Genomic DNA, 19,617 nt, shown 5'->3' on the forward strand with positions numbered 1-19,617 from the left:
GGTTTTCTTTACGGCATCCTTACGTATTATAATGTGATGTTCACTCGCGTAGCCTTTTATTAAATGCGGCTGTTACGCTATGCACATGCGTTTAACCTATATTATTATATTGTTGGGTAGGTAATTCATTTTGAATGTGTGAATCATGTTCAGCAAGTGATATTTAAAAACAAAAATATATTCTAAACCCGTTCCAGTCCACAAATAACGCTTTAGGCATTACTTTAAAACGAGTGTTTTATACTGTTGTACTTACACTGTGTTCTCCTTACACGTTACGCTTTTTCAGGTCAGAACATGTATAGCTTGATTGGATCATTTATTCGGCTCTACAGCGACCAGCAATGTCGGGTATCGGTAGCAACAGACTGTAATAGTTACCTTGTGTATGGTTTAAGTAAATTTCCCAAATATAACTGAACATGTCCAACACTATTAACAGGAGAATACGGCTCAAAAGTAAAAGACAGTATGAAATAAGTGTCTATAAAAAGCTGTACAAACGACACCACACAGCAGACAATAATGTACAATGCATCAGTTCATCATTTGAATGCAGTTTTTAGATAAATACATTTGGCTTTGAACCGAAGCCAGGTTTAATGTCCAGGGCAGACATGTCTCTATGTGGGTCTGTTCAATCGAAGGAAGGATCCCTAAGTCAAGAGCCACAAAACTATGAGGAATCACAGTCTCAAATTACAAACTCAATTGATCTGCATTCTGAAAAACAAAAGCTAGGAACAATCTTTGTGGATTCAATGTTTTAACAAACTAAGAATCTCAGTATACACACACACACACACACACACACACACACACACACACACACACACACACACAGAGTATATAGCTTCTTTAAATTATTTTTTTTTTTGTATGTCTAAACGGGTTGGGAAACCGCAAAAACATACTAAATTAACCCCACCCTTTTTGGCGTTTTAACTCCGTCCACCTTCACTGCAGTAAATGAGACACAGAGGCAGGTGGAAGTGTCCCGATATTCTTGATGAAGATTGTTGTCTCACTCACACTGAAGGATGTAAAAATGATGTAACATGATGTTGAAAGACAGGTTTATTTTGTGCAATTTTTTCGACATATATATATATATATATATTATATATATATATATATATATATATATATATATATATATATATATATATATATATATATATTTTTTTTTTTTTTTTTAAACAATGTCAACACATTTTTGGATGAGTGCACATTCAAAGACACCGTGTGGAAGGCGATCGTTAAAATGGAACAGCAACCTTCTAGTCATGATGCGCAGGGTTTAGAATGGTCTTCTGTGCCTCTCAGTAAGCAATGTAGTCTGGCTGTGCGGAGAACCGGAATCTGTAATGTAAACACACAACGGTCTCTTCAGCCTGGGCGGCTGTTAAGACACACCCTCTGGCTTCTTGTTCACTAATTATTGTGAACTCATTTCCTGTTGACTAGTTTAGCAGTGTAAAATCCCACAGCAGAATGTAACCGGATGAAGCAGTCTGGGGGGTTTCTTGGGGCGTTGTTTTTTAGTGGTGTACTATAACAATTCCTATCTCAGAACACTGTTGTATCACCCTAGCAGATACCACTGGATTCAGTGGCTGTAAATTACAGAAGTGCCCTGGCCTTGTCTTGACAGGCTGTCACTGGTCTGTGAGACAGATGGCCAGAGGAGATTTGTATGCACAAGCGGCTTCCTCCTCCAATGCTGCAAGGTTGTTTCTCATGAGGTCAGGTTAATTATTCATAAAGCCTGTTCATTTTGTAATGCTATAGTTTTATTGTAGTGCTGTATGTCTCAAGCACCTATAAGAAGAGGAATTGACCACTGTACAGTACTGCATGTTGGAGTCATTCTAATCTGGAAAACTGGAAGACCTTGGTAGCATTAGTTTGATCCTAGTGAATATTTTATTCAATATCCCATATGCTTTACATCTTAATCATTAGATTCATGCTGAAATACCTAATATGCCATGCTGGATTTGTGTCACCTTTTGCTAGTAAGAAAGTTTTATGATTAACTTTCCAGTGGATGCCTGACACATTTTACAATAAGAGTGGGACAGAGGACCGTGTTCACTGTCTCTTAACACTTAAAGCAACACCGTATATAATGAGAGGTGTCCCTCATATTCCATTTGTATCTTGTTTAATATTCTATTATGTGTTCTCTGTGTGGGGTTCTTTGGTTGTTTCGGCTTTGAAGAAGTGTTACAAGCAGTAAAACATGATTCTGAAAAGACTCCTCAAGGCTGATTGTGAGGAAGTGAGGTGGGGAAGAATAATAACATTGCACAATCTTTAGACACAGTACACCAGATTTTACTATGGGCTTCAGTGTACAGTGCAACATTAATATGCTTCCCCATCTCATGTCCTCACAGTCTGTATTTTGCAGGAATAATCAGTAATGTGACAAATAACGATCTCAGCAAAAATAATATAAACAGATAAGAAGTTTTAGGAAACCTAAGATGATATAAAGCCATCCAATAAGCTTGAACCATAAGACCACTTTCTAAAGAGATCCAGACTGCGAGGCTTGAGAATCCCATACACACCAGTCAGAGAAAGTCACCATTCCCTTACAAGATGAGCAACCACAGTGAAAGTGATTATCTCCATATTCAAACAGACCATGTGGCCTAGTAAACACATGCACACAGGACTTTATAGTCTCCACCTGCACACTTCTGCAGGTCTGCGTGGGGTAATAAACCAAGATCATGGTGAGTTTCTGAATGTATGTCACACTAGCAAGGAGAGGTGTATTGTAAGAGTTTGTGTTTTGTAAATGGAGAGATATATATAGCTGCTACAGTTGGTGCATGACTGAAGAAAGGGTGTTGCTGTCTGCCTGTTGTGCTTTGTGTCACTTGTGGTTTTCCTCAAGGGGAAATGGGAAGGCAGGTGCAACCGGCTGATAGGTGGGGAAAGGTTCCAGATATCACTACACCAGGGCATTGAAAACTGCAGTGTATTACTGCAGTGGAGGAGCAAACTGTATTCAGTTTATATTATTAGTATCGGGCATCTAATATATTGGATAAATTACAGTATATCAACATAATGGAGGCTGTTTGGTCCAGTGGTCCCCAGTTCAAATCCCGGCTCAGTCACTGACTCATTGTGTGACCCTGAGCAAGTCACTTAACCTCCTTATGCTCCGTCTTTCGGGTGAGACATTGCAAGTGACCCTGCAACTGATGCATAGTTCAACTTCTCTTTGCTTTCAAGCTCATGTTACTATAGTATCTGATCATACAGCCACTAGATGGCACTGATTTTCCACAAGGTAGCCCTTCTGCTCACATTGCTAAAGCATAGTGCAGTACCTCATATTTATACACCATGTTAACACTGTAATGAAACAAAATGGGTTATTGTTGTCATATTAGGAACAGGCAGGGGTGCTGGAACGAGGGGTGCTGGGAGTGCGGTAGGAACCCCTTGGCTTGGCATGGCTTCCATCATATACACGGGTTACAATTTTGTTCAATGGCTTTCAGCACCCCCACTTGTTTCAGTGCCACTGGGAAAGGGGTACATAATTATGACAAGGGCACTTAATCAAGGGTTTCTAGAACTATTTAAAGTCCTAGCAGTACTATGCCTATTAACTATTCCAGCAAATTCCATTTTCAACCCCAGGTCAGCGTCAGAAAAGATGAGTTTCTAAAGAGTAGATTGATAAATGAGTTGCAAATCCATAGCGGTCATTTCTAAAACCAACTCACTTTCAATAACAGTCTTCCCAATAGCACAGTGACATTAGTTAGTAAGCCTAGTATATACATCTCGGCAGAAAGAGAAATAGAGAATTATACAAACAAATAAATTAACACATACAGTACAGTAAGAGGGTATTACACAGGAACATTAAGGTGTCACATTTAAAATCATTTCAAAATCTAAAAAGCACACCTTGTGCTCACTAGCATTCAGTCTTTGGGTATGATGCATACTATGGTTCATCTTTCAGTCTTAGGCTTCCCTATCAGAAGGTTCCTGTAAAATGTCATGAGGAACAAAAACACCTCCCCACCCCGAGCTATTTTCAGACATCACTTATAACTCCCATTGCTGCAGGCTTCAAGTAAAGAGGAAGCGTGTGCCCCCACCCCAGCTAGTCTGGTTTCTAATAAGCACATGGGAGTAGAATAAGAAAAAGTGTTGTGTATAGTCACCCAGGATCATATTCTAGCATAAATCTGATCATGAATGTGCGGTTTCTGGAGATCAAAGGACGTCCCTCAACATTTACAGTGTATTATAAATTTGAGGAAATGCTAAATGGGCCGTGTTCTCTATTCAAAGCTGGGAAATGGGAACTGGTTAAATTTAGCAAAAAAGGAGACCCATATCACATGTTTCCAATCTGTACTGGAATTTTGCATCAGTTATTACAGAACCTCTGCAAAATAACACTCAAGACAAAATGATGAAAAAAAAGTTGTATTTTCCAATATTTCCTGGGTTATTTTGTGCTTGAGGTCAGATTAAAATCCAGTTTTATACAGTTTACTGTAAATAAATTGTTTTCACATTTTTACGTCCACAATGAGAAGCATGCAGTTGAGGTATGAGATTTTGCAATGATTCTAAAAATACGAAGCACCCAGAAACCAAGACAGTGTGAATTATTTTTGTTTCCTCAAAGTGTTTTCCATTGTCTGCAGCGGAAGATTGTCAATCAGTTGACACAAAGCCAGTCGGTCTTCTCTTAATGTCTCCATGTCTTTCTGAAAAGAAAATAGACAAGGTCTTGTATTTAACTTACATCAATTTATTTTTTACAAAGTGATGAATAATCAATACTAACCAAAAATAAATAAATAAATTTAAAAAATGCAACAACATCACCATAATCCATAATTGTCCCAATGCTGCAATGGGATCGTGGGTACTGGTCCTGAAACAGTTTGAGGTGCACTGACCACCAAAGGTAAGGAAGGGAGGGAGAGGAGAGGAGGGGAGGGGGGAGGGGAGGGGAGGGGAGGGGAAACCAGGGGGGGGGGGGGAGTCATTTCACCACTGTGCATTTCCTAAATCACTCGAAGCTCTGCTCCACCAGAAATATTTTAGGATGTGCCAACTCTTTCATTATACAGTGTCAATGAACCCTGGTTTACTGGTCTACCTTTACAGTATATTCACATGCACTACTGGGTTGCTAGTCAGTTTAATCCAGTAAGGCTATCTTCTAGTAAATGTACTTAGAGAGACCAATAGCAGATGGAACACAAAAATACCTTTGATATGGTACTGGCTACAATTATAAAAAGCAGTAAATGAATTCTTACCACAATTAGTTATTTTACACTGTGTGTTACAATAGCAACATACCTATATTTTTGTTTGTATTAAGCCTATATAACTTCACTCGTTTTATGAACGCTGTCAATACAGTCGCCATCGCTTAATCAGGACGCTTCTGCACAGATTAAAAAAATACATCCCGAATAAACGGATGTCCCAATTAAACGACATTTGAAACCACACACTTTTTGTTTCTAAACGGAAAAAAAAATGGCATCACATCACATTATGATTCAATGTTAAAGAGATCATTTAAAATATGAGTCTTTTTTTATTTCTACATGAAATTCTTAAATCTAATGAAATCTAATGAAATCAGATCTCATCACGAGGAGAGGCTCCTGCGATGTTGAGACGCCATGTTTTTGTGCCACAGCAGCCAACAAACGATTATTATTATTATTATTATTATTATTATTATTATTATTATTATTATTATTATTATTATTACAAACAACGTGGTACTGAAATATATCTATGCACGGGAGATTTTATAAACCTCTCAGAGCATTTACACTATGGTCAAGCTAACTAGACTGTAAGTGCATTCAATTCGTATGCATATAGCTAACTAATTGCAGAGGTCCCAGAGGCCTTGCCGTTGTTCTTCTACAGCTCAATATGAAAGGCTAAATTGCAATAACAGGTACACACTTACAGCAGCTAGGAGGACTCAAGACTACCCCCTGTTGGCCAGACGGATGTACTGTCGATTCCTGGAAATAGCAGCTTTGCAGTTAAGAGAAACACAAGTCAGACTCACGTGACTAGCAAGAAAAGTTTGTTATGAGGGTTTGAACTTTTTTTTTTTTTTTTTTTTTTACCTCTGTGAAATGCATATGAGTGCTATTTGGAAATTCAGGGAGGTGCTCTTTAACTAACTGTTAATACTGGCTGGGTGTAGGGTATGTCGATAGGGAACTTGTGGGCAGGGTCCAGAGGAATGCTGCAGCCCACCGTTTAGAAGCTGTGCATTGTATTTTATACACAATATACTTTGCATAGGTAACAATCAGAAATACTGATTCAAAATATTGTCATGATAACGTAGTCTCATTGTGTTAACTGTACAAGTTAAGTCTAAAGGTAATATATTGAATTACATAAATACAGCTCTAGTTCTTACTTTTTTTCAAAGAAATGGGTATTTGGTGCTTAATGGGTTAATGTGAACTTGGTACATTCCACAGAAAGCACGGCTACGGCAATGAAAAACATTTCAAAACGGTAGGCTGCTTCCAGCTCTAATCCCGTATTGTTTAGTTATTTTCGTACACAACTGTATTGCAATTCAGTTCTGCTGTACATTTCTTACACGAGAGGCGTACTGCTTCCTTTTCTCACGTCTGCCACTAGAACGACAACGGTATGATTTCTCGGAAATCAGCTTGGACCGCTTGCAGCCAATGACATGTGAGAAGAGTTGACAGCAGTATCTCTGATACCACCTGCAATTTCATTGGCGTTATATCGCTGGGAAATCCCGCGACTGTGTGTGTTTTTATAAAGAGCCACAATATTGCAGAGAGGAGTTCAGAACTTGTGAACCTCTGCAACGAAAGTATATACAGTACTTTTAATATAGCCAAGACTCATTCGCGCTCATTGGATTAATTACTTAATTGAAGATTTGCAGATAAAACAGTGAGTTAATTTTTTAATTATATTATTGTTATTACTTGTACTGATGCTTTTGTTCGTTTTTTTTAAATATTATTATTGCACTGTGTGTGTGTGTGTGTGTTTGTGTGTGTGTGTGTGTGTGTGTGTGTGTGTGTGTGTGTGTGTATATATATATATATATATATTATATATAATAGTAATTATCTATCTATATTACTATATATTACATATGGAGAATAAACAAATGATTACAATGTAGGGTATTGTTTTGCTTATTTCCATAACTGCATAGAACAGAAGAATAGACTCGCTGTTACAGTGCTTTGTCCAGGAAGTAGCTGTACCAGAATAGACGAACATAGGCACAACTTATTTTCACATATTTTTAATATGAGATTACCATCGCTTGTCAAAATCAGTGGTTAATTAATAAGTTTCAAGTGCATAATGCTTCGCTTCTTGGTCTGGTCATTGAATGCCGTTAGAAAGTAACTATTAGATAACAAATAGATCCATAACTAAATAACTTTTTTAAATATAGTTTTATATTTAAATGCCTTTTAGTAGGACACATATATTCTATATTCAGCGGCTGTCATGTTTAAGGCTGCATTAGATGCTTCGAATTATACATGGAATCTATTCGTAGTTATTAACAATCAAATGTCTTGCTCTGTAACGAAATGCAACGAACGTTCATATTGTTGCGTTTCCGCACAGTTGCAGCTCCTATCTGCACTTTGTGTGAACTGCTTTGCCCATGATGGGGCTCAGAGTCCCTGTCTGACGTTTTAGTTTCAATTAACTTAGAGGAAAGGGAAATGTATATATATATATATATATATATATATATATATATATATATATATATATATATATATATATATATATATATACACACAAAATAAAGCAGAGTGAATGTAAATTTGAGACTTTTAAACCAAATCTATATAATCATTGTACTGAAATAGGAAACTTCTTATTTCCACAGCCAAAATGCCCGTTTCCAGAACGCGCATGAGACCGTGGCTGGAAAAAAAAATCGACTCCAATGAAATTCCAGGATTAATCTGGATCAATAAAGTAAGAAATGTTTTTAAATGTTTGATCAGTACATCTTTCTTAAATAATACTTGATGTCCATTTCATATGTCATGTTTCTATTAAATATGTATATGCATGTGCATTTAAAAAGAAGCAGTCTTTGTTACTGTATAAACGGCATACAGCTTCTGGTTTGCAAAAAACTAATGGTTATTACACTATTTAAATTAATGTATATTTCCAATGGTAATATAGCAATAATGTAGTACATAACTCATTAATAATGTACTAAATGTGTTCACTAATCACTTTGAAGGAGAAGAAAATGTTTCAAATCCCATGGAAGCATGCGGCCCGACATGGCTGGGACTTGGACAAAGACGCTTGCCTGTTCAAACAGTGGGCCCTACACACAGGTAGGCAATCTGCAGAGACTGAGTGTGGCATATTTGAAAATATGTTGTTGCTGTTATAGTTCTTTTAAAATAAATATCGTTCCATTAGTATTTAGACTGAAGCTTAAAAGATACTCATTTAGTATCATCACCGCCTTTGTAAAAACATTTATAAAGTGCAATTCTGTGTTTATTTATTTATTTTATTTTATTTTATTTTATTCAGGGAAATTCAAACAAGACTGTAACAAGCCAGACCCGAAAACATGGAAAGCCAATTTTCGATGTGCAATGAACTCTCTCCCAGACATCGAAGAAGTCAAGGACAGAAGCATAAATAAGGGTTCCAGTGCAATTCGAGTGTACAGAATGCTCCCTCCAGTAAGCAAGGCACAGAGGAAAGGTACCTAGACAATACATTACCCTTTGCAATGGTCGAAAATGCTAGCAAGCAGCAGTAAAAAAAGTCATCATTTGTAATCATTTCTTTTACTGTGTCTTCATTGGCCAGCATTGAGTGTTTTTGTTTCAGTTGTAGATTTCTTACACGTGCTTCCTGAGAACCCTAGTTGCCTACCTGCCAAAACTCTTCTACTGTCTTTGACACATTAAAATAAATCAACAAAAAAAACCCCCAAATCCCCCATTTTATTTTTAAACACCTTGTTATCGGATCATGATAACCACGTGAAAACTATTTGTTTTCTTTAATGTCACCTACTCTATTTCTTTACAGATAAAAAATCACGGACAAAAGAGGCCAGAAACAAAAATAAGAACAAGGTAAATTAAACAGAATATTTTCTTGCCCGCTGAGCAGGTTTCTTTTCTTGCTAAGCCCGTCCTCCAATTACCTGTCATCTTTTCATTTGGGTGTTTCATTATTCATCAACCAGAGGTCTGTCCAGAAGAGCTTGGCTGTCTGTATGTGGTGCCGTCATACATGCAACAAACAGTCCTGCTAGACACTATGTATTTAAAATAGAGAATGTGGAATATGCAATAGACACTTAATCCCTTTAACAGGTAACAAAGTACACATTTAAACAGGGTCTGGAAACTCAGTAGTGCCCTTTATCTACAACGCTATTGACTCTTTAGGTGAAGCAAGTGGTCTGAATCTATCTATGTTAACATAATGACACTTTGCATAGGTTGCATGAGAGTACAGTATGTGTAAGGCTATCCGTTAGGGCATTGTTTGGGTCTTACTGAGGTTTTGTGTTTGCCTACAGGTGACGAGCACGAAATTGAATGTCGAAGACTACATTGAACATGAGCTTCCAGTTGACCACAGCACATACACAGCCCCACATGACAGTCCAACACAGGAAGCGCAGGTTGACTGCACAGATAATCATTTAGGTATGAGAACCTTTTAAATAGAAATTTTCTTTTTTGTTGACTATTCTGGATTCTCATGAATCTCTTTTAAAAAAGTTTACCATAGAAAAATTATAGAAATGTGTAATAAATCGTAGAGAAAAAATGGCAAAGTATAGGTAAGCATGGTAAAGCGCAAGGTAGTATGGTAAAGCATATACATTGTTTTGTTTTTTAAACAGCAAACCATAGTAAAGTAAGAAATGCTTATTATAACTGCGGGAAACAATGCACGTTTACCACAGGAAACTTTAATAAGGATTTATAGCAATAATTATCTTTTTTTCATAATTATCTTTTTTTTTGCCCCAGTAGAATTTAGTAGCAACCACTTCGAAGACAACATCATTACTGTGCCCTCAGAATGGAGCCATACGGTGGAGATCTCCACAGCTGACAGCACAAACGACATCTACACATTCCAGGTGTCCCCCTTACCCGCTCCAGGTTGGTACTGCCTTATTTCACAAAGCTTAACAAGGCCGCACACTAACATTGCTGCATCATTTACGGTTCAGCAGATGATGATAAACTAGTCTTTGATTGCTTCGACAGTTTCAAGTGGACTTATACCACCACCGTTCCAGAATGATTGATACAGAAGGTCTATTTACTAGTGGCAATAGTGGATACCACTGACTAAGGCATAGTTTACCTTAAAACGGAGTTCACATGCATGCCTCTTCAACAAACTGAATAATAACGAAAGGTCGCGGCAGAGCGTACTGCGCCTGTTTAGGAAGGCCCGAAAGCATACTCAACTTGTTTTTACTTTTGTTTTGCAGATCTGGAAGAAGTGGAGGACAGTAACCTCCATGATGTCATTGAGGTGTGTAGTATGTTGCATTCGTTGTGCTTAATGGGTAGTGGCTAGACCCCACACTTTGACTGCCTGATTTCTAAGAATATATATATATATATATATATATATATATATATATATATATATATATATATATATATATATATATATATATATAGTACTAAAACAACAGCAAGTTTCATTTCCTTTTTTGCTCTTTCAGATGGCACAGGAATTGGAGCAAGATCAGACACAGTGGCAGCAAAGCAATATTAATGGCAAAGGTTTCCTGAGCAATGCAGTAGGCACGTCATTAACGCCACAAAATACCGATCACAGCTGGAGTGATGTTACAGGTAATACTCTCAGCAGTCACTCAGATTACGTTAATAAAATTGCAAAAAGTCTCCCCTGGACAGCGCCAAAAACAAAGCCTTTTTGGGGAATGACAGTATTCTGACGTGAAATATGTTTTATTTGTTTTTATAATACAGTAAAACATTTCATAAATACTGTGCACGATGAGCTAAAATGCAATGGAGCTTGCTGTATCTAGTGTAGTTGTGAATGCACACAGTTTGAAAGATAAATTAATAACATACCAAAGTATAATCCAGTGTAAACTGTTTACATGAATAACAAATAAATAACAAGTTCTAAATAACAAGTATGCCATATTAAACTATTTAACTAATACTGCAATGGTGTTTTTTAAATATATTTTCAGTAAAATAATTCCTGCTTCTAACTTTCTTTTCAGGTGAAATTGAATTGCGATTTTATACCGAACTGAAAACAGGACTGGATCTTGTGAGCTATCTTGACCCCATCAATTCCTGGCAAACGTCATCCAGCTTTGCACCCGTTGCCTGCCTGCAGTAGTTGTTATAAATAAATACATAAGCTTGTACAGTAAATAATGTATAAATTGTTTCCTTAAAACAAAAAATTGAACTATTTGACCAAGGGACTTCAAGGAATGATTTGCAGGCATGTGTACCATTTTCATTACATTTTCAATATATTGGTAAATGGTGCAGGATAGACCAGTATATTCTTTTATTTTAAATGTAGTTGAGTGTTTTGCTGTTTGTTCATTTACTTATTCTCCTTCTGATAATGGACCCCTTAATTAAATTTCAATACACCATTAGGCTAGTGCACCTTCCTGTCTTCAGGAACAGATGAGCATCAGGTTTTCAGAAAGCACTCCATCGAGATTTAGAAAGATGTGAAATCTCTTATTTGTGTTTCCTTGCACCAACAGTATTGCAGTAGAGACTTTTTTGGCCATGTTCTGCAATCCAGAAACATTATTATACCATGCCTGTGAGTGGAGATGTGCGCTAGACGTCACTTTGAGACAGAGATTCATGTGCGAATGAGACAACAAGACTCACAACAGCTTCACGCATAACATTACATACTTATGTTTAGCGGAATGTGGTATTGTAAGAAAAGAGTGGGATAAGATGCAACAGTCCATGTAACTTGTTTTGATGCAGCCTTTTGTTAAAAATGCTATCCCTTTGGTAAAAGCTCTATAATGTGAACTGTATATAGCTGTAAATATTAAAATTGTACAGAGTATCTTTTCAAGTTTTTGTTAAAAAAAAAAAAAAAATTAAAATCAATATAGTGTATGTTTCAAATGTTGTTCAGTCTGGTTTGTCATTTGATTAGTGGCTGTCAGATTTACAAACACATATTTCCAGTGGCTTTATGGTGTGAGTAACTACTGTAATTGTTTTTTTTTTTTTTTGTTTGTTTTTTTTTAGCTAAAAACCTGTTATACTCTACATACAATAATTTGGGATTGGGTTAGACTTGAATTCCCCGTCAAATGATAAACAGCTGTTGAAAGATTCTAAGTGGACACAATAGTCAGAGCGCCTTCTTTACAATAAGATATAACAGTGATGCGGGAATCCCTTTCTCTGTGTGAAATTAACAGCAGGCTATTCTATAAGATTTCCAACATGGATACAGGATAGCACTTACAGTACCAGAATGCACATAGACAGAAAACAGGCAAACAGGAGTTTCATGAGGTCCAGGGTCCTTAAGGTTTTATAGATACCATTAAATAATGAACTGATCAAGATCTGGAAGGGGTTAAATTGGTTCAACTGCGTAATTTATGGTGCAGGTAGATTAAAATGACTGGAAAAATCAAGTCCGAAGTCTTTACACGAAATGCACTTCTCTTCGGAAGGGGTTACCTGTGTACTGCTGACTTTGTCATGCATTGTAAAAATTCATAGATAACTGAACAGTACCTTCACATGAGGTGGGGCAAGTGCGGGAAATGTTATTGATATATTTTTATATAGCAAATGTAAGCATGTGTGGCATATACAACATCTGTCATAAAGCGATGTCTGGAGCAGTGCGAGGTGGAAGGATAACACTCTTCTAAAGGCTGCCATGAGTTTTCATCAAGTATACTCTTTGTAACGACACATTCCTAATATTCTTTATAGGAGGAATTGCTGTCAGCTTGTCCTTTGCTTTACCTCCAATTATCATCTGATATTTGCCATTTTAAAGCTAGTAGACTAGTCAGTAGTATTAGGAATAGTTTATTTTTAATGAAACTATTAAATTGGTCTGCTAACCTTGAAAGTCACTGAATGTGAAAGACAATGGTCTATACTTCCTGGCAGACCTCATTTAAATTAGTGGTAACACTTATGATCCCCACACAGATTTAAAGAGGTTTGCCTGGAAACAGATGTTGGTCTGTGGTATGGCTTTATCAAGTTAAGCTAAAATGCTGTATATTTCAGTGAGAATGAATTCATAGTGCTAATTGGAAGGTCTTCATTAAAATGATGAGCAATATACTTAATGCTGGCATTTTGACAATAGGGATCTACAGCTACATCATTCTTTTATTATGCCTCGTGGAGACAGTCACACTTCCAATTAGCCAAGTTATTCGGGAGTTTGGAGAGCCTTTTTGAGATCACTTTACAGTGTAAAAAATAACTTAATTATACAGGTCTGTAGTGGCTCTTATGGTATATCTCATGCAGTTTGGGCAAGATGTTCTGGTCGCTCCATCTGTGCAAAAAGAATATCTTCTGATAATAACACACAATGTATTAACTTTATTTTAAAACCACAAAAGAGGATTTTGTATAAGAATTTTGAAGTTCTATTTAACATGTGTTTTTTTTTTTTCTGTAGTGTGCTTCATGAGCTATGATCTATGCTGGAAACTCAACAAATCCTTAACAGTAATTGTTTTTGTTTATTTTGTAGTTTTATTTTCGAGTTTCAAATGCATTTATTTAATCAGACTAGAACCCCCTGAGATATACGTCTCATTTCAAGGGGGTCCTAGCAGGAGAAGGCAAGTAAGAAAACAACATTATAAAATCAATGGCAAAAAAGAGAAAAAATCATTTAAACAGGACAAAAACATATGCAACAGTCACACAAAAAAAAAACCAAACAAAAAAAACAAACAAACATTACAAGCATAAAATGCATAACAATTCCAGTTTACATGATCCTGGTCACGATTAGCTTTACAGGATTTGCAACCCTGGTCAGATTTTAAAAGGTATTGTGAAGAGGCTGCTTTTATGTCTGAAGGCAATGAGAGATGAGATGCTTGATATGCAAAGGCTCGCTGGCCCGTATTAGGGATTTTAAAAGTTGGCACATCATTTTAGCCTAGTGCATGGGTAGAGTTGCAAGTCTAAGGTAAGGTAACTTGGAGCATTTCCAATAAACACCTTACAAACACACACAGTGACTTATAATATGCAACACCTTCTTAGATCACAACTGATAAAACTGAAATCCGCACCTAATGGCATTCATTTATTCTGTAATACATAAAAGCTGCACCTTTGCTAGAGTTTGTTAAAGTGTGTGAACAGTAGCTTTAGATTTCCTTAGCGAGCTGATTAGTTATTCACTTGGTGCCGTTTCATCTTCTTGACTGTGATATACAGTAGTATAACCATTCAGTCACTGCATGTATAAATGTTGTGCCATGTTGTCTCTTATCTAGTATTTATTTTATCATGCATAACGTTTTTGCAGGGCAACTTCTCAAAGTCCATAGAGTTCACACAAACTGTTTTAAAATTCCTAGAAATGTTATTTAAAAATCATGATTGAAAGGGATATATTTTTTTGTCTTCAGAAGGGAAAATAGACTTCCTTTTCAAACGAAACAATGGGTGAAGCAATTTTATGCACTTTCTTTATTTTATTTTATGAAACATTTCCAAAAACATTTTCTATCAAGTAAATCAAATATGGTGTCTTTCATGTGTGACAAAAAACACGAATTCTAACATGTATTATCAGTCCTGTATTGCTGACGGCAGGAGCCATGTAAAAACAGCAGGGTGCCTACCTGAGCAACGCAAAGCTCACCTTCTTCAGTTAATGTCATAAAAGCTCTTGCTGAGTAAAACATTTTGAAAATACCCAAATACCCTGTTCTCAAATTTTCAAAGTGTTAGAATGATGAAGTCTGATTTTCAGGGGGAAGTCATGCTAGCAGTGTTGTGCTTTTTAACAGTATTTTTGTGCTTACCCTTTTATGCCACAGTGAATTTAATTTGTTACAATTATTTACCTTGCTTAGCTGTCATATGCCAACCCTATCTGCTTTGTCCTATGTTTTAACACTGCGTTATTTATACACTTACCATGATATACAGCACTTATCGGAAAGTTGGGACTGCTGAGACTAATGATTTCCTTGCAGCCCTGATCCTAATCTGCACCCCACCAGCACTGACTAGTCTTTGTTTAATACAAAACCAGCAATGAATGAAACATACCGAGCTACTGTAAATGTTTGCACACTCATCACAGAATTGTAATACTGAAGCTTGCTTTCTATAGCTGCAACCATTAAGTGAATTACAGATTGGAGAAAAACACTGAACTTGTATATTTTGTTTGTATTTATTTGTTTATTTGCCATTTGTTAAGACGGCAGCAGAAAAAGATGAAATTTATAGAAATACATGACACACCATTTTTAAAAACATACAGTTACACATTACAACAATTCCTCAAAGTCTGACTGACCTACAAGGATGACCCAGCATTTTAAAGTGACATAATGCTCTGGGCAGCCAATGTGTTGCACAATACACAGCTGCACAGAATAAAGACATAACCATGTCTATTGTATACCAGTAGTACATATTAAGCAGTATGTTAGATTTGGCTTCATTGGCAGTGCTGTAACGGTGCCAGTGGTGCTGTATTAAATCGTCATCAGCATGTTTTTTTTTTTGTCAGACAGTAAAGCCACACCTAATAAAATTATCAAACTGTGAATAAACAACTTATACATTTAATGCTGTGGCTTGTGAGCAGTGGAAATATGTTTTCTTATTAATTTTAGAATTGTAATTGTAATGGTTTATTTTTGTGTTGCTTTCAGATGGAAAATTGAGCTACCGGTTATTTGGAGTAAACTGCACTCTTGATGTATTTGCAGACTAGCCAGGTGCAAAAACAGAATAGCTGGGATTCCTGTGCATGTGAGCAGTGTGTGATTAGCACGCTCTACTAACATGTGCTTAACCGAGGTGATATAGTTCTTGTTGTGAGCCCACGAGGACAGCTGAGTAGCCAAACGAAGCAGGATGTACACCAGAGATGGTTTTTAAGAATGTATACGTAAGTTGGCATGAACAGTTGTTCCAATAAAGCACTATTGCACAGAAGAATCAGTGTGTGAATTTCATTGAATACACAACAACTATTCAAATGGGAAAATATACCTACTACAGTATGCTCCAAATGCTTGTCAATCACCAGGTCAGTCATGCAGTGTTCATGGTACTGTAGGCTCGCTCCAGATGTTCTGCAAACAGGGAAAGCCAAATTTGTTTTTAGTTAATGACACAATGTGTCAGCGCATTTCTGCCTTACATAAGGCACAGGTTTGCAACCCAAAGTATTAACCCCACTTATATTTTGCCAGTGCTACAGTATGTATGCTTCCACAATAAAGAGGTGTACATAACTGTGGGTTATATTTGTAAAATACAGTCCTCTACAATGTCATGATTAACATCTGATATGATAACATACGTTTTGCCCTTGAAAACAATGAACAAGTCAGTGGGCAACGCATACTACCTGCGCAGTTGAATGCATTTCATTGTGTTTGCAAAATGTTTCACAGCATAGTGTCAGTAAAGAGCAAACAATAGCCATTGAAAAAACAAGGCCTATTCAATTGTCTTTTACAATGGCAATAAATATGAGAAATCCCCTACCAGTATAGTGTATGAAATACCAGAGGATATAATTGCTATCTACTGCTTATTATTGCTTTTTATTCAAAACTAAATAACTATATTAGTTATGATGGGCAAAGTTCATTTGTGCACCATGAACGATTAATAACTCGTTTTCAAGTTTCCTTTGTATGTTGTGTAACAGATGATCTGTGGGATGGGCTTCTGGGAAATGATATGTACCCCTTTTCCTACTTTTTAAATCACATTTGAAAAATGAGTATAACCCAATAAACGCCTGTGACAAGGTACTTGTGTCACGTGTGTGGGTAACCGCTGACATGCAAGACAAATCAGGTTTTACTTTGGGGAGCACACCTTCCTTCACTTGTTGTTCAGCTTGCACACAGAGGCCTGTGTCTAATGAATGTATTCCCAGTATTCAGACTAACTAAGGAAAATCAGTCAACAAACTACTAGTTCTGTCAGATTGCAAAACAGACTTGTGGTTCCCTCTAGTTTCGAACACAAACCCCAGCTGAAGTGAGTCATAATGCAGTGATACCTCTGCAGCAGAAAAAAAAAAAACATGGCAGTTTCCCAAAACACATTGCCTGTGCCTTCTCTGAAGAAGATATGCCCAGTAATTTCCCACACATTTGTTGAGGGCTAATGCCAGCACAAGGGAAAAGAAAAGCTAAAGAGATGTGGTTTCTATACAGTAAATACAATTCTTAGAAACACAGCACTGTGCTGCTTTCTACATTCTGTTTGAGCTCAGTGAAGAGTATTAGTATTTTATTTTCCCAGAACAGAAGAGCTCTCTGGTGGTGTCGATTCATAACACTGAAACAGCTTCACTGCTTTTTTTTGTAATGTCTATTTTAGCAAAGCTTCTATTGCATGGACCAAATGCTCCTCACCGACAGTAGACTACTGTCATCTGGGTGTTTTGCAAAACACAAATCTGGTAGTATAGCTGGCTTTTTTACAGCCCGCTCCATTTTGTGTTACTTTACAGTGAAGTGCACACAGACAGACGGTGTCGGAGAACGCAGTGCGCTTGCCAGTATATGCAAATCTTAGCTGGGAAGTGTAAAGATTGGATACCTGCTGCACAATATTATTGCAAACTCTGATGTTTACTATTAGTTCATTTGGATTCCTGTAATGGTTGGCTTTCAGGCATGTACGATGCTTCCAAAGGATATATCCTATTGCACTGATTGGTTCTGTTTTTGTCTGTGTAATTAACATGTGTTTCTTAATGCCTTTGCTTCCTAGTTTAAGGTAGAGTGCACAAAACAGAGACTTAGACAAGAAATTAAAATGTGTAGAAAAAAATGGTGACTTCACTACACTGGTTGGGGGAATGAATTAAACTGATATGATAGGTGTAAAAAAGTAGGGCCATCGTATCTTCATTTTAAAGTTCGAGACAGTCGTATTTGACGTTCTGTTCATTTGTGAGTACAGCTTCAGGACCTTAGTATATAAATGCATTTTTAAATAATTGCAGTGCAACACATTTGCATGCTCATGGTATACGTTTTATATCAGAATATCATTTTTCTATTTGCATATAGCTTTGTTTATAAGTTCATATAGCAAGTAACACCCACAGCATGCTTTACGAAAGGAGAGAAGTTAAGAACTAGAAACCTGGTTTGGACCACTAGTTGTGTGATATTCAAAAAGACCAAAACCTACAGTGGAGAAATTCTTTGACAAATATTTCATGGAGAAGCCACTGATGAATTTAGACACAATGTGGTTTAATTCTCAATATTAGGTTTGCACTACTTTGCACCCTTGTGATTATTGGTAACAATGTATTTGACTTGTCTCTAACGACACTGTCATTATAGTGTAATTAGGTAGTAATTACCGTTTCTCTGGTATTAAGTTTGAATAAAATTAAAATATATTAATTATTCTTCCTTCAGTTCCAAACAGTATCGCTTCTTGCAACTACTTCGCCTAATGGTGCCTGAGGGGCAGAATACAACTCCATCTAAATGTTGGGTCGTCAAGATTTCACTTTTTTCACTTGCCAAACTTCCTGTAATAGCTTTTCTAATTTCACCTGGAAATAGCCAAATGTTCAAGCATCACACTATAGAATTAATTAATTTTGCTTCATAAAGTCGAATGTGAAACTTGTTGAATGTTACGTTAACATAGCGTATTACATAGTGCTTTGTAGTCTTCCATGTACTTAAACAAATTTGTTAGATTTTTTTAAATTTAACAAAATACTCTCTACTCTCTACTATTATGGCTTCCAGTAAACTTTTGCGATATCATTTTGAAGTTTCTTTGATTACATGATGTCAAATATCTAAATTAAGTTTATATAGTTCTAGGCACAACTTGTGGCCATAGCTGCAGACCAGAAGTGCCAATGCTCCACTGGCGCATTCGTATTGAATATTCTGATGGTGCTAAGGGTGAACTTTATTACATTGTTTTTGTCAATATCTAATTCACTTCCACCTCAACACTTGATTAATACATATGCAACATTTTTACAAAAAAAACAAAACAAAAAAGAAATTCAGCACAGCATCTTGTTTTTTTTGGCATGGCTCCTATCGAGTCAAACCAACCACTTGGGACTTTTTTCATATTTTGCAGCCACAGCCCTTGGCTCAATTACAGGGGTTTTTCCTGATATTATTTATCAAGTAAGCCCAGCATAGAGATTATCGCCAGATGAAAACAACACATAGGCCTGCAACTAACAAAAGCAAGAGGAATGCAAGAACATTACAAAGCTTCACAAATAAACAAAAATGTGACT

General features: G+C 36.6%; 1 protein-coding gene and 1 long non-coding RNA gene across 6 annotated transcripts in view; one reads left to right on the forward strand and one right to left on the reverse strand.

Moving 5' to 3' along the window:
* Positions 1–4,457: 4,457 nt before the first annotated feature.
* LOC121324766 overlaps positions 4,458–19,617 on the reverse strand; it is a 42,223-nt gene continuing 27,063 nt past the window's right edge. For all 3 annotated transcript variants that reach the window (XR_005951265.1, XR_005951267.1, XR_005951266.1), the window contains 2 exons: positions 16,357–16,435; positions 4,458–4,760 (listed from right to left, as the gene is read on the reverse strand). This is a non-coding gene — a long non-coding RNA (uncharacterized LOC121324766). The remainder of the gene's footprint in view (positions 4,761–16,356; positions 16,436–19,617) is intronic.
* LOC121324765 (interferon regulatory factor 1-like) lies at positions 6,793–12,203 on the forward strand. Of its 3 annotated transcripts, none has more exons than XM_041266925.1 (10): positions 6,795–6,981; positions 7,952–8,043; positions 8,321–8,420; positions 8,626–8,802; positions 9,136–9,182; positions 9,635–9,764; positions 10,095–10,229; positions 10,568–10,611; positions 10,808–10,940; positions 11,345–12,188. In XM_041266925.1, the coding sequence occupies exons 2-10, from the start codon at positions 7,957–7,959 to the stop codon at positions 11,464–11,466; spliced, it is 975 nt and encodes a 324-aa protein (XP_041122859.1). In that variant the 5' UTR covers positions 6,795–6,981; positions 7,952–7,956; the 3' UTR covers positions 11,467–12,188. The 3 variants fall into 3 exon arrangements, with proteins under 3 accessions (XP_041122861.1, XP_041122859.1, XP_041122860.1); XM_041266926.1 differs by having other exon boundaries at positions 6,798–6,981; positions 10,098–10,229; positions 11,345–12,203; XM_041266927.1 differs by lacking the exon at positions 10,808–10,940 and having other exon boundaries at positions 6,793–6,981; positions 11,345–11,471.

Source organism: Polyodon spathula, chromosome 12 (assembly GCF_017654505.1).
Source record: "Polyodon spathula isolate WHYD16114869_AA chromosome 12, ASM1765450v1, whole genome shotgun sequence".
NCBI lineage: Eukaryota > Metazoa > Chordata > Actinopteri > Acipenseriformes > Polyodontidae > Polyodon > Polyodon spathula.

Excerpts from the sequence above, each read along its gene's own strand:
- LOC121324765 (XM_041266925.1), top strand. The coding sequence starts at position 7,957 with ATGCCCGTTTCCAGAACGCGCATGAGACCGTGGCTGGAAAAAAAAATC. Across the intron at positions 8,421-8,625 it reads ACAGTGGGCCCTACACACAG|GGAAATTCAAACAAGACTGT; the intron begins GTAGGCAATCTG and ends TATTTTATTCAG. Across the intron at positions 9,183-9,634 it reads GAAACAAAAATAAGAACAAG|GTGACGAGCACGAAATTGAA; the intron begins GTAAATTAAACA and ends GTTTGCCTACAG.